Below are 15,032 nucleotides of genomic sequence, written 5' to 3' on the forward strand. Positions count from 1 at the left end.
TTCACTTGGAACGGCGTAATTACATTCTAAGCCAAATGCCTTCAGTCTGCGATCAGAAAAACAGCAGGTAGAAAACTTCTCCTATAAGACCTCCAGAAAAAAAAATGGATAAGGTGTGATTCCTGCACTTTTTGTAAATGTATTAAAACGTAAAAGAAAGGCAAAATTTTAGGTGCGTTTTGGAACTTCAAAAGAGTGAATACAGGTAAAGCTGACCTTACAGTACTGCACCAAGTCACAAATAAATACCGTAAGCCCATTGATTCAAAACATAATAATGAACATCAACAGAAGTTCTAGCACGTTAGCTAACATTACTTGATGTCACAATAATGGGCTAGAAAGAAAGACTATCATGGTCAACTGTGCATATCTAGGCTGCTAATTCAATTTACTACATGACAACCTAGATTCTTCATTTCAATGGTGAAATATAGAAATACACCCCTTCCTGGATTCACATTAATATACTTTTCAGATGCTGAATCTAGAGATTAACAACCCACAAAAGGTGTAGTTTACCTATTATATCATGCATAAAATGTGCTCATTTTAAAATATGTCAGCACTGTGATGGTGACCTACTAGTAATAGTGCACAAAACTGTCCAAAACATGTGATTTGTTCCAATTTAGCTGTTGTAAACTAATTTTCTAATTAGCTTTCAGGACAGTACATTTATACAGTGGTGCAGAAAGGAAGCAGCTCATACACTGTGCTTGCTTCAATTTTGTATTATTCACATACAGTACAGCCAAGCATCACACTCTGTAATTGGACATTATGTGCCTTTTGCATAGAGTTTTAAAAATGATTGGCAGGTGAGTTCTGAGTAAAATTGCTTAAGTTTTTAAACCTAGAAAAAAATAAATCTGCCATCACACTGTGACTTGAATTAATTGTGAAATAAGACAATTTGCAAGACTAATACAAATCACAGTTCCTTCTGTTTTTTACTTCAAAATAACTTCATTCCGGAACTGTTAAAAAAGTGTGGCTCATTTTAATTTTCTTGTATATCTTATAGTGGAATAATTTATATTTTTAGTAAAAAGCATGAAAAAAACCTGAAGAATAAATTTGGCTTGATAAATCAGCTCTGGGAATTCGGCGCACTCACTGAACAGCTACACTTAAGACTCATCACACTGGAAAAAAATTACTGTATAGCGGTGACAACATCTTAGAAAAGTGTCTAGAATAAAAGTTTATTTCATGTTCAAATTTAGGGGAGATATAATGCTGACTGACCAACAACTACAACCTTTCATTCACAATATAAGTGCCCTGAGTAACAGATAAAGACACGTGGCACATATTTACAGGTTGTACCCTTTAAGGGAAAACTTGCCAATTTGGATTGTGTTGAAAAAAATACTCATGCAAAATCTACCAATTTACCTAATCCAAGTGTATTGGAAGGGATTAAGTTAACATTACATGGAACATTACTGCATTCCTTCTCTTTTGCTTTCAAAGTATAGAGCAGTGAAAGTACAGAATTGTTCCACACAATTTGTTTTTTCATGGTAGGGAAAAACATAGCTGGATCTAAACAGGTGGCACGGATGTCTTTTCCACTTTTACCACACCAGGTGAAAACCTTTTACATTTCAAACAGAATGAAGGCTGAAGAAGCACTTTTCTATTCAATTTATTGAGTTGCGAATCTCCATAGCTCGTGGTGAAAAAAGCTCAATATCTATACTTGCGTGACATGCACAGTAACTGGAACATAACCATTTACAAACTGAAGCAAGACAACAAAAATCTAAAGAACATCTTAATGTTCAACTACAAGAGGTAATGGGGCTTCCGTTCTGTCTATAAAAGGATGCAACATAATGAGTTTGATGCAGCAAAAAATAATATGAAAGAAGGCCTTTTATCAGAATAGTGTTAAACAAGACAACCTTATAATGAGGGTAGGATGCAATCCACGGTTTGTAAGAAGACATCCACAAATATACAGCATCTGCCCAGTATCTTATCAGAGAGCTGACTTTTCAATTACCACGAAACAGTGTGCAAAGCTGTTATTCATTTGGACCACTGCTATCTGTGAATCCAGAAAGCAATACAGAGGCACTCCAAAAGAAGCAGGCCTTCATTCTGCTTTATGGTAGAGCCAGAGTTTATCAATATGACCCTGACTCATTTCATGTGGGTGTAGGCAGGTCGCAGGTCACCAATCGGTCACCTCCAGAAGATTTATACCTTGCATTCCCAGCTGCCACCACATATACTACCCTGCGACAGTGCAAACACGATCAATAAGGGCATCTTTCAGAGTCATGCAAGAGCTTAGACAGCATGTATACAAAGCTTTTAAAACCAGTTAATCTTGTATGCATTTATGCCTTGTGCAGTAAGTGGGGCTCCAGGATTGTAATACATTGACTTGCTTTTTATTTTGCCTTGTTGCATGTTTCTAAAAGCCAGTGCATCCTTGTTTCAAATCCCAGCACAGCACCTGATTTTACTTTGCAACCTTGAGGGCAAATCACTTTGCCACCTTGTGCCTCAATCCAAACAGCTGTGGGAACCAGTGAGATTTCTCTATAAATGAGGTGTGGAATCCCAGCTGGGATTTCCTCAGGAACTCTTTGCTTTAAAAATACATGCTAGCTGATTTCAGGTTTAGATTACAAAAAGACTAAGTCAGCAAAGGAAGCAGATGAAAAGATTCAATAGAAAAACCGAAGGTCTGAGATACTGCCTCATTCTTTTTTCTTCAAATATGTGCTTAGGAAAATAACAGAGACATCAGCTCTTTTATGATAAAGTGACAAGTATTGGGACAGTGAAGTCTAAACTGTGTGCTTGCTATGAATGGCAAAACTAATAATAATTTTTCATTTAAAAGCATATTTTGTTTAGTAAATCTACTAAGAAGTATTTTTAACAAAACTAACTTAGTTCTAGCTTCATGAGTCATTTAACAAACCGATACCACTGAACCTCCTTATTTTGAAGCAGACTTTTTGGGACAAGTGACTGGCAAGTGTTTCTTGTTGAGCAAGTATTTGTTGTGTATAAATTAGATAATCATAAAAGGGCTGTGATCATTGTGTCAAACTGCCTTAAACTTGATTTCAAGTCAAAAGTTAAATTGTAAGACATTTAACATTTTGTTAAAGAAAAACAGACTAAATTTAAAAGCTTAAAGAAAATAAGAAATCAGTTTCGAACCATAGCACAGAAATTGGTCATACCAAATTCCCAAATCTAAATAATAAATACAGGTATGCTAACGAATCAGCCATGAGCAGATTAAGCAAGAAAAACACTGAATCAACAGTAGTTGATGACAAGCATTATCAGAGCTGTAAATGTAAAAAAAGTGTTGGTGAAATTAAATCACCAGAGTCCAGTTTGTAGAAGACTGAGACAGCAGAATTACAAAGCCTACCGCACAAGATGTTAAACTCTCATCAGCACTGAGAACAGAAAAGACAGATTAGAATGTGCTTAGAAGTACAAAGATCTACCAGGAGAGCTAGAGAACATTTTTTTTTTCAGAATGAGTTAGAAAAAAATAAACCTTTGACAAAGTGATGAAAGGTTAAAGTGAAGAGAAAGTTTCTGCAGATTCTCCAAAGAACACCCCTGCAACACATGAAGGATCTAATGTCATGGCCTGGGTATGCATGACCAGCTTGTGAACTGGCTCGCTAGTCTTTATTGATAATGTAACTAATGATGGATGCAGCAGAATGGATTCTGAAGCTCACAGAAACATTTTGTCTGCTTAAGTTGAAGAAAATGCTTCCATACTCTTTGGGGGTTGAAGAAAATTCTTCACCATGCAGCATGATAATGACCAAAAGCATTTATCCAATCCAAACAAGGGGTTCATTGGAGTGCATAATACGCTTAAAAAACAATTGAAGTTAGAACGCCGCAGGAATAGGTAAGAATTCAAAGTGACAAAATACTGACTTTTAAAGACTGAAATGTACAGAAAGTGAATGTGTCCCCCAAAAAAATATGGACACTAGAAATCACTGGACTGAACACAAAGTAAGTTTTTATTCTAATCTGATCACATAAATACATGAAATAACCTCAACATAAAAGGCATATTACATCATACTAATCATCTAAATGAGTCATGATCACAAATACAAATTCCTTGACAGTAAAGCACAAAGAAGTTTTGACATGGTTGTCCCGACACTTCTGGAGTGCACATTATATAAAACCTAGTTATATGTATATATTTCTGTTTATCTAAGTACATCCGCTACATCAAAGTATGTTTATGAGTTCTGCAACCACTAGGTGTTACATTTCTCATCTCTTCAAATCTACAGAGTGGCCAGTCACATGACTGCACCAGCCTCCCCATATATATGGTAATGTAATAGGAAGAGAAACATGTGTCATCCTCTGTCACTGTAAGAACTGCATCTCCTGCGTTTATTAAAACTGAACTCTGACACATTGCTTGGCAGGAGACCAAGTAAAATCGATGGCTTAGATCTCAGGCCAAGATCCGAGGTCAATGATTGTTCTTAATCTTTAAAGTCATCCTGCTGTCTTTCTGTGAGGTTTCAGCAAGAAATCATTGGGATAAGACAACAGAGATGCGTTTTTATTTTCCCTTATTTTTTTTAAAAAAAAGCCAATTGGTCTGATGCCAGTTCTTTTTTTCCCCCTTGTCATGCCTTAGGTTTTTGGAGGTGCTTCATAATCCAAATAAATGTCAGCCTATATATTTATATATTTTTTTTCCCAACGTGATTTGACAGTAGTTGGTGTAAAAAGGCAAGAATTCAAGTCAAGTTTATTTAAAAGCTGCCTGCAGTTCACTGATTATATCGTGTAGAAAGAAATAGGATTTTAGGACTCATGCTGCTGAGTGGCCATTTCTAACCAGGCTGGGGTTGCAGTTTTTTTTTTTCTGAAAGTCAAAGCCTAATTTTTCCAATTTGCTCTCTTTCTCTATAGCAGGTAGGAACACATGCTGTTTCTCAGTGCTTTGACTGGATTGCCACAGTTTGTTCAACTGAACAATGATTCACGACCAGCTACTACACCTGTATTTGCAAAAGTCAGAGAAGGAACAGTTCAAAAAAGATGATGCTAACATCACTAAGCACTCATAGGGAATAATGAAAATAATCAGGTTTAAATGGAAATTTGGAGTAAAATAGAAAATAAACAAACAGAAAATAAAAAGTCAAGAAATGCTTAATGCTAAACAATGGAAGGAATGACTTGTAAGTCAGTATCTAGTAAGTTCTCAGACTTAATTTGGAAATCTGTGTAACATATGGGTAACAATGCAAATTATATTTATAAATTCTTCAAAACTTATACAGTAGTAGATTAACATGCCATTAACATTGTTTTAATAACCATTTAGTAACTGATCCCTGATGATTAAGAGCATTTAATAACGAACGCAGATAAGAAAAATTAAGGCTGCTGGAATTATAACAAAATTCTAACAGGTTGGATCCTTAACCTTGCACACTTCTGCTTGCCTACATATATTCTGGTTGTGGGAGAGGAACAAACACAAGGCACAAGATATTAAGTGTCATTCCTTACTATCACTGGGACACTTCCATTGGTTTAAAATTGCAAACCATCCACAGTACCCATAAATCCTTCACTTCAAAGTACACTTCCAAGGTTAAAAGTCTCACACTGGGGCTTCCTGTACCCTTCCTGCCACCCCATCTACACCCCTGTAGCAGCTCCCTGGCTCAATCCTCTCAATACAGAGAGGGGGTCTGGCAGCCTCAGCGTTAAAGGGTATCTCTCTGCATATCTCATCATCCTCTCTCAGTTATTAGGATCTACCCAACTACTGAATGCTCATATACAGATGTTTTATTTGAAAAAAAAAATCTTATTTGAATAATTTTACCCTATCGTTATACATTAATTATATCATTAATGATAGGTCTTTATACAATGTCACTTGCAACCACTAAACTGAAGAGTTTAAATTTGCCATTTGCCTAAAGACTTCACAAGGTAAAAGAACTATACAAATGTTTTCTATGATATTTGTGCTACAAAATATCTTGTATTACTCGGTCATGGATAATTTGTCCCTAGCACATCAGGGAAAAATGTTGTATAACAGCACAAGTACCTTTTAAAACAAAGGTCATCAAAATGTAATGTTTTCTGTTAAGGTTATTACTGAGGAAGGTTTGTCGCAAGCCACTGAATGGAAAATAATACAGCCCTTGCTTTAAAAAAGGGCACTCTTTTTTGTGACTTGGCCACATTGAGAAGTGTGTCTAAACTTAGAATAATGATTTTCTCTTTCACTTTGGCCCTCATCTGTATTCTGTTTCTTTCAAAATCTTTCACAGTACCTTGGCCTTAGCTGGAGGGGTGCTCCTGCACTTTTCTGTCTGGACACTGGTCGGTGAGTGCGTGCTGCCCAGGTTCGTCTGTGGCATGCTGGGTATCTTGGCCCCGGGGGACACCTGCATGGCTGCCAGCTGGGCGGCGTAAAGTTGCTGCAAAGTACGAGAAAATGAAGAGACAGCATGAATAAATAATCACATGACACAGACAAAAAGAAGATGCAGCTAAAAAGCTGCAGTAGCCATTAGTTTGTCTGATGGTTTGCTGTGTTTAACAGGCCGGCACTTTTCAGGCGAGGAGCTGTCACTTCATCTTTGGCGAATCGTCTCTCCAGAGAGTTGACAAACATCACACATGAATGAGAAATGTCCCAAACAAGTGCATTGTGGGAGAGGAGCAAACACAAGGCACGAGATATTGAGCGTCATTCCTGGATGCCACCGGGTCACTTCTGTTGGCTTAAAATTGCAAACCATCCACAGTACCCATAAATCCTTCACTTCAAAGTACACTTCAAGGTTAAAAGTAGCTATTGGTCGTATATGTACATAGTACATACACTGTATATATTTGTGTGCCTGAGGACAATTTCTGAGTGGAGTGTCCAGAAAAGTGCTATATAAGTGTAAGGAATTATTATTAAGTAGATTGTTCTGATTTTATTTTTAAGATACAAACTGAATAACACTGTGTTTTTTACCATATCTAATTAAAATATACTATTTATGTCCTCCATGAACTTACGTCAAATTTATATTTGTATTTTCAATTCTTGAGATCAAAGTACCCAAAGCTATAATGAAATTGTGCACAGTTTCACCTAGACATTATTCTTGCTTTTCTCTGTAACGTTTTATACAGCCATCAAAATATTTATTTGAAAATGCTCCTGCACTATAGTAGTTCTTTACAAGACTCAGAGTCTAGGTGCTTTGTTTTTAAATGTTTTTACAAATAACCAAATAAAAACACTTTGTTCATTTTAATTAACTTAGGGCGAAAAAAATGGAGGACCAAACGTCATGCTTATTCCAACAAGTATTAAAACGCCGATGAAAACCCTCAATTCCATGTTTTTAACTCTTATGGTGTTGTAAATGTGCATTCTTAAGCAAACACCCCATCAGTAAAACTAGATTGCTGTTTGTGTTCTTTCATGGGGGAATTGAAGGCGAGACCAGGATATATCTTAAAGACGTGAAACCAAATCAGTGTGTTTGCAAGTGAAAATGTCCTTCTGTTCCAGACTGGCTGCCTGCCACATTGTGGGAAACAAAAGCTGGTTTATGCAAATGGCAAAAGGCTTTATTATCTAACTTTCTTCTCCGATATTTTCCAACGAACACTTTCATGTCACTTACTGTACTGTATATCACCAATCAATAAACAAACAAATAAACATAAAAAAGGAAGTGGTTGATGGTAACTTCTGTTCCATCGTTACCACGATGCCTCCTCGGTCGTCTGTGTGCCCAAGCACAGACGTCTTCCCCCGGTGAGGTGATGCATACAAAATTGCTGACATCTTGTATTCAGACCACTGGTTCAAAGGGCTTTATTTGCTCTTTGAATTGAGTTCCATTACAGGGCCAGCGCCTATCAGTCAAACTGCCTGAATAGAAGCATGAAGCGAGTGACAGCCACTTACACACTTACAACATGCAGCGCGCTCTGAGAGGGACTCGAGCAAGGATGCAGATGAAGATAAAGGAAGTGACACTTGTGCCCCCTGGGGCAGCCATAGGCATGTTCAAGGGAAAAAAAGCACAATGAAAGTGGGTAAAAAAATAAATAATAATAACTGGGTCGTGGCAAGGCAGAAGAATTTAAATGTCACCCGTTAGCGAGGCTGTAAGATGTACCGTTTTCCAGGGTGGTTCTGGGGCGCTTCTGGTGTGTCTCATTAGAAACGAAAGCGCTAATCAGGACTGACAGATACTGTATTCCCTTGGTTATGCCGAGAAATTCAAACATTTGGTTGAGTCTGATTGAACTCAAAAACCTTTTAGTTTGCTTAAGCTTTTAATGTAGCTTCAAGTTTCGCACACTTCCAAAAACAAAGCCAGCAGCTCAGGTCTCCCCGTTTGGGATCCTGGGGTTGACCGGGAAGATAGACACAATATTTACAGATCTCCTCCCATCTTCAGCTAGTCTCAGCTAAAGATCAAAAGGTTAAAATCTGTTATTTAGCTTCCCTTTTGATTTGCGTCCCAGTATTGGCAATCTCCTGTTGAAACACGATGGTGATTGTGTAGCTTTAGTATTATTGACATATGCAGACGAAAAAACCTTCCTAAGCCCTTTTTATTCCCAGAGTTGACAAAAATTTACATGTAATTTCAGGCAGTTAGAAAAGATTTGCCTCTCTTTTGTGCGCTGTTTTGGATGGTTTGAGCAGACATCTTACAAAGTCAATAATCCCCTATTTTAGAAAGATTATGTGTTCTGACTCAGGACTTTGTTGTCCAAATCCAATAGGTTCAGCACAGAACACTTCTATTGTTAAATCTGGCAAACAGTGTTTTGTGTAAAGTTTTTTTTTTACTTCAGTCCTTATTTTAACCTAATACTCTGTCTTGTGTCTTGACAAATTCAGTACTTAATTAAACTAGAGTTGTCACAATGGTTTTGAAATTTTGCCTGCAAGAGAAACAGGATTAAGCTATTCCTAACTTTCATCAACAGATCATGAAAGTAATATGAAGGAATCAAAACGCAGTCAAAGTGAGCTGTCAGGATATTTCATCTACAAGTATTGACAATGCTGAGGTTTATGGAGTCACACATCTGACATTTTCCTGCATGGAGTAACGACCAAATTGTGGTGATGCCACTAACATTGAAAATAGAGATGAAGTAAATGGCTTTGGAGAGAACGAAGATGCTTCTTCAGTGACAGAAGTGGGAGGCCCTGTGAAAATGTACAGAAAAATGTCATTGACATGGATCCTACAAGGAATACAGATTTGTCTTTTAAAAAAAGGCAGAAATCCAGTGACAAGCATGAGGATTTGAAAGAGCCAGTTCAAAGTTCTTCTTTCAATGCAAGCCAGAAATGTTTTCAGAGTTGCAAATTCACACTCTATGCCTCTCCCCTTTATTGAACACATTGATATATTCTCAGGATAGGCCTTCCACCTAGCCTCTTGAATCAAGACACAAGCCAAAGGTCATGATGGCTTTAACAGCACTCTCCTTCAATTGTCATTTGTACTTTGCACTTTGATTACAAAGGGAATGAACTGGGAAGTCTTTTTTTTTTTCAAAGCCATATAGGTGGCCGACCCATCTCAGCCTGTATCGATCAAAGGAACAAGTAGGTTTATTCCATGCTGAAAAGAGAAGAAAGAAAACACAACGTTTCAGCTGTGGAGCCTTCTGCGGCTGTGATATGGAATAAACCTATTACTTGTTCCTTTGCAGCCTACGCATGCTGACGCAGCTACCAACCTGAACTACTGTATATCAAAGACTTGTATCAGTAAAACAATTTCTGGGAACTCTTGTCTCTGCAACAGAAATAAGACTGCATGTGGAAGGACGTTTTGTCACTTTTGGATACCTGTTGTAAGATCACACATTTATATATACTTGGTATATGAATTTGTTAAAAAAATAATAGCTAGCTAAATTAAATGTACCCATCATTGTAATGACTAATGACTAAAGATCGAAAATACTAAGATGTAATTAAATTCATTTAACTTGAAGGGTATACATTTTTTATAAGCCTAACCATACCTAGAAACTATAAGTAGGCTTTTACCTGTATCCATTATTTTGCACAGATGGAAAACATTGCATAATTTGGAGGCAAGCATCACAAATTACTTTAATCGAGAAAACAAATATTAAAAAAATTGAAAAAAAGGTACTGAAATTCCCTCTGCAACATTAAGAATATGGAATGTATTGAAGGTCAATTTTTAAAAGGTATTAAATTAAAGAGCAACACACACAAAGTCTGTTAGTTGTTTCTTTCATCCATAGAGAGGGTCTTTGGGAGTTCTGCACAGTAGACCACATTAATTTTCAAAAACAAGAAGACTCCCAGGTGACAGTAAGACATATACAGTACACAAAGTACTACAACCATTTCTAAATTAATTTGGCTGACACTTTTATCCAAAACATCTTACTGTATATTTGCACCAAGGTATATAGCTGGATATATGCTGTAAATCCTCCAAAGTTTAATTTCAGGTTTCTCGTTAACTTAGGCTTTAGTTCTAACATGGACTTTTTGTGTCAAAATATTTCATGTTGGGATTACCTGAAACAACTTCACATATTTAGCAAAGGCAGACCGCTTTTTTCAATGGGTATATTGTATGACAGCTGACATCTCCAGGTGGAAAATGATATTATTCAATGGTATCATCAGTCCGCACAACATTTCTTTAGTCATGTCACAATAACTTTTGAAATATGGTAACCCTATGCATGGACAAACATATTCACATTGTAACATAGTTTATATGCAGAAACCATTCTTGTGTTATTAGTAGGTAATCTTTTACACTAACCACTAACTATCCAGCTCTTTTGTCAAATATATGTAGACATACCAACACACATTATTTCCAGGCTGAAAGGATCCTCTGAATGACAAGCTACTTATTTTCTCAATGTACATGAGAAAAAAAAAGGCTGGCATTTTCCCCGTTGGTATACACCTTTCTGCTTATGGCTACTCGTCTTAATACAAAAGTGCAGTTTTTTCCCTCTGTTTGAGTAGATCCTTTAAAGGTGCTGTTATCTCTTCTTAAATCCCTCAAAAAAGGGATTTTTTTCCCATAGTCGCAAGAGCAAATGTGCTAAATTTATCCTCTAGTGGAAGTATTAGCCATCGGGTGATCGGCTCTGTTCGTCTCTCCCTCTCTCTCTCTCTCTCTCTGCCTCTCTCGCGCTACAAACCATTCCCATGTACAGCACTATAATCCATTACAATATGTTCCAACATCTGCCTCCCCATATGATGCATGACCCATTCGATTGACCCTCTTTATACCTCTCCAGCATGGCTGTTCATTACTGATGGCGGATGAGCGCTCTACTCATCTCTTCCCCAGGTCAGCAAACCAGTAAATACAACTCCATTTCACACTGGGACTGCTGTGGGCAGCTGCCGCCAGCGGTACAGGTAGATAAAAAAGGCCTTTAATTTCAGATCATCAATGCACTAAATCCCATGAACAAATGTACCCATTACAAACAACGCCAGCTTATATTGCCAAAGAATGGGATGCACAAGCTGTCTAAAATGATATTTGTGCCTCATAAAATCTGCATTAACTGCTTATTACTGCTATCTTCAATTAACACAGACATTTATCCTCTAAACAGGTCATTGTGTTAACACCCCATCGCCAGATTTTCAACACAACATATATATCTATCAATCCATCCACTCTCAGAAAGCTGCTTGCTCTGGAAACAGCCTTGGCAATCCAAAGCCCATCCTGGAATTGGGACTCACGTCGCATGACCGCTGTTGCCTTGATTGGATATTCTGAAAGTCGGAATTCAGAATCTCCAATCAGGCCACTCCAGAATGCTTTTGGGAGTAGGCAGGAATCTGGAGCGTACAAAGAAAACCTGCAGAGAACAATTGCCCAGTAGGAAACATGCGAACTCCACACAGAATGTGCCCTAGACTGGAAATGAACCCAACGCGCAAGAGCTGTAAAGCAGCATCACAAGCTGCCATGTCCCCATACAGTCCATGACATCTGGATCTGTATATGCGGTACATAAGGGGAAACAGGGTTGCAATAAAGAAATCTGAATCATATAATAATATGGTATATAGTTTTGAATTAATACCTTTTTCAGTCATTTCAAATAGCTTATTAATTTCCTATAATGGAAGCGATGTGATTCTCTAACAAGCAGTAGACACAAAATGTATCCATTTTTTCTGTCTTCATCAATAAATATGACTTTTTTTATTTACCATTCCTTTTACTCTCTTGTGACAGGTCAAGGCTCTGATTAATTTACCCCCCCCAGAAAAGTCAGACAGAAAATGATTATGATTGAAAGAAGGCAGAGTACTCGCCACTGTTTCAGACAAAGGGAGATTAAAATAGGCTCATGACATAAAACACTGCCTTTCTTGTAAGGTCTTGGCCCTCATGCATACAAATTATGCCTGCCGGTGTCTACCAAACCCCTCCAACGGGACCCATGAAATTGACACAGATAACTGCTATGTCCATTTTGATATGAAAAAAATAGCTTATCCCATGCAGGTGATCTTGTGTGGGATGGCTGCTGAAGGAAAGTGTTATTTCCAAATTGTATTGATCCTTGTGGACATAAATCGTATAACCTAAAAGGGCACTGCAGTGACAAACCCGGATCCCAGAAAAAAAAAACGAGGTCACAAGATCAAACTAAACCATTTCATAGTAATACCATTTATGTGTTTTATTTCAATTGAAACCCCTTGGTTCTGAGCCCTTTCTGTGTTATTTTTCTTTAAAATTATTCTTTTTAAGTGGTATATTGGGACCCTGCAGCACTTTGTTTTGCCCCCAGTGTCCAAAGTGGAAGATTGCACAGGGTTTCAGCACACGGCTTGTTTACGACTGCGCTACAACCCTCCTCCTTTCTCATTCCCCTATTGTTTACCGGCCCAGCAGGGTCGATGCTGTCACTCCCCACCCCCCCGCCCCCGAGAAGAAGATGGATGGCACATGTGGATCATAACCTGGATGACCCGTTCCCTGGATGTGACAAGATCTTCAGGTCAGCCCCGCTAAATGGGGTCTGCGCAGCGCCAGACCTGCCTGGAGTGATCTCCATGAGGCAGCTCTGTCCTGAATATCTTGTGCCTTTCTACTCCACAAATCGTCCTGATGGTAAAAAAAATAAAAATACGATCTGGAAGAGAGATGTTCACAGAACGAGTATGAGAGAAGGCGGCAATTTCCAAAAGCTGCTGGGTCTAGCTCACCATCATCATGAATTACAATTATAAAAAATGCCCCATGACAAGAACTTAAGTGACTGGCTTAGCTTCTTTTGCAAAAAAAAACCAAGAAATCCTAAAAAAGCAGCTTCCACAATGCTACATTTGCTTACTAAGAGCCATGGAAATGTCTGAAGAATTACGCCTGGTGTGCACCTTCAGCTTTGGAGGCAGTCTGCTTTGATTCTGGGTCAAAGTTAACTGAACCCATGGATCAGGCTGTTTGCCTGTCAATACGGGAGATTGATCCTGCATCTTGGGTACATTAACTAGCGTGAGCTGTTGCAATGGATTGACCCCAGGTGAGAATGCTGTTTTGATGTGTGCAAAGGAAGGCCATCCATGCAATGAAGAAAGGGGAGATGGCTGAATCAAGAAGACGATGTGATTCCACGGCGTGACAGTTCTAATTTATCACGCTTTGCACCTTTCTGTAAGCTATAGCGGTATATAGCATTTGGTTGATAAAATTTCCATTATTTTATGTCATTAAGGTTGTCTGTCGTGGAATGCCATGAGCACATCCAAAAACACCTTTTGCCATTTTTGTTTTCTTTATTTTTAAATGGCTCAAGATGATTGGGTGAAATCCCTGGATCGCTTAGCTACTAAAACCCAAGAGGGCTAGTGGACTGAATGGCGCCATCGTGTTTTTGTAGATCTTTTGATTTTACCCTCATATCTCCCAAACACAGAAAATTATGAATGAACAAACTATACAATATTTCAACTATTATTTCAGCAAATGCAAATGCTTATTGAATCCCATGTCATAAATATAACCAGTGGACAAACGCTTTACTTTGAGGTAATAATTAAACAGTAGGATTGAGCTGTTACTTAGTGAATTTATATACCACTTACATGTACTGTACATACAATATTAGTTTCAGCCATAATGCTCTCAGTACATTATAGTATAATAATGTAATACGTATTATAGAACATACAGTTAAACAGTTTTAATGTTGTTGGTGTTATGGAATGTTTTGATATCTTCTTTATGGCCTTGACATACTTCCTACTTCCTTCACACCTGTGTTGTTGGGTAAGGGGTACTTGAACTGACCATTCAAGGCTTCTAATTCTAAAGAAGAAACTCCTTTTAACTTCAAAAGTGTACTGACTGTCATTACCTTCTTGAAATGTCCATGCCCACCACAGAGTTCTGTACTATGTAGCCTCATTCATAGCTCTACAGTGTCAAAAAAAACACAATCTGACCAAAGCTACCTCATCAAATATCATTTTGCTATCACCACATTTTTCTATACAGTTGAAGAGTAGCACATGTGGCTAGTAAAATTATATCTTAGAAATGTTAGATGAACCACACCAAATATGAAGAGGCTGCTTCAGGAAATGCAGTGTTTTATGCTTTACATTGTTTACATCTTTTTAATACTATGGGAAAGAAAAAAAACAAAATGCACAGATATTTAGTTAGAAGTGTAAAATTTAAACCAATGTAACCAGCCAAGCTATATGGACCAAATGGGCTCCAATTCTTTCTAATGCTTACTGTATATATTTATGCTGCACTGAGCTTGATGGATGGGCAATTTTCGCTCATCAACTAGAAGAAATGTTCTGAAAACGGGCAACAAGATTATTAATATATTATTCATAAAATTGACCATGTACTCATGCTTTTGGAGAGAAAAGCTATTTTGACCAAACCCTATGACTCACAGCTTTTTAGTTTGCACCTTTAAACTAA

The 15,032-nt window shown here is 37.7% G+C and overlaps 1 protein-coding gene across 1 annotated transcript in view; it reads right to left on the reverse strand.

The window, feature by feature from the left end:
* sox5 (SRY-box transcription factor 5) overlaps positions 1-15,032 on the reverse strand; it is a 126,245-nt gene that overhangs the window by 23,143 nt on the left and 88,070 nt on the right. The window contains exon 9 of the mRNA XM_088923135.1: positions 6,342-6,488. Coding sequence (XP_088779261.1) covers positions 6,342-6,488 — 147 coding nt within the window. The remainder of the gene's footprint in view (positions 1-6,341; positions 6,489-15,032) is intronic.

This window comes from Atractosteus spatula, chromosome 8 (assembly GCF_055471065.1).
Source record: "Atractosteus spatula isolate fAtrSpa1 chromosome 8, fAtrSpa1.hap1, whole genome shotgun sequence".
Taxonomy (NCBI): domain Eukaryota; kingdom Metazoa; phylum Chordata; class Actinopteri; order Semionotiformes; family Lepisosteidae; genus Atractosteus; species Atractosteus spatula.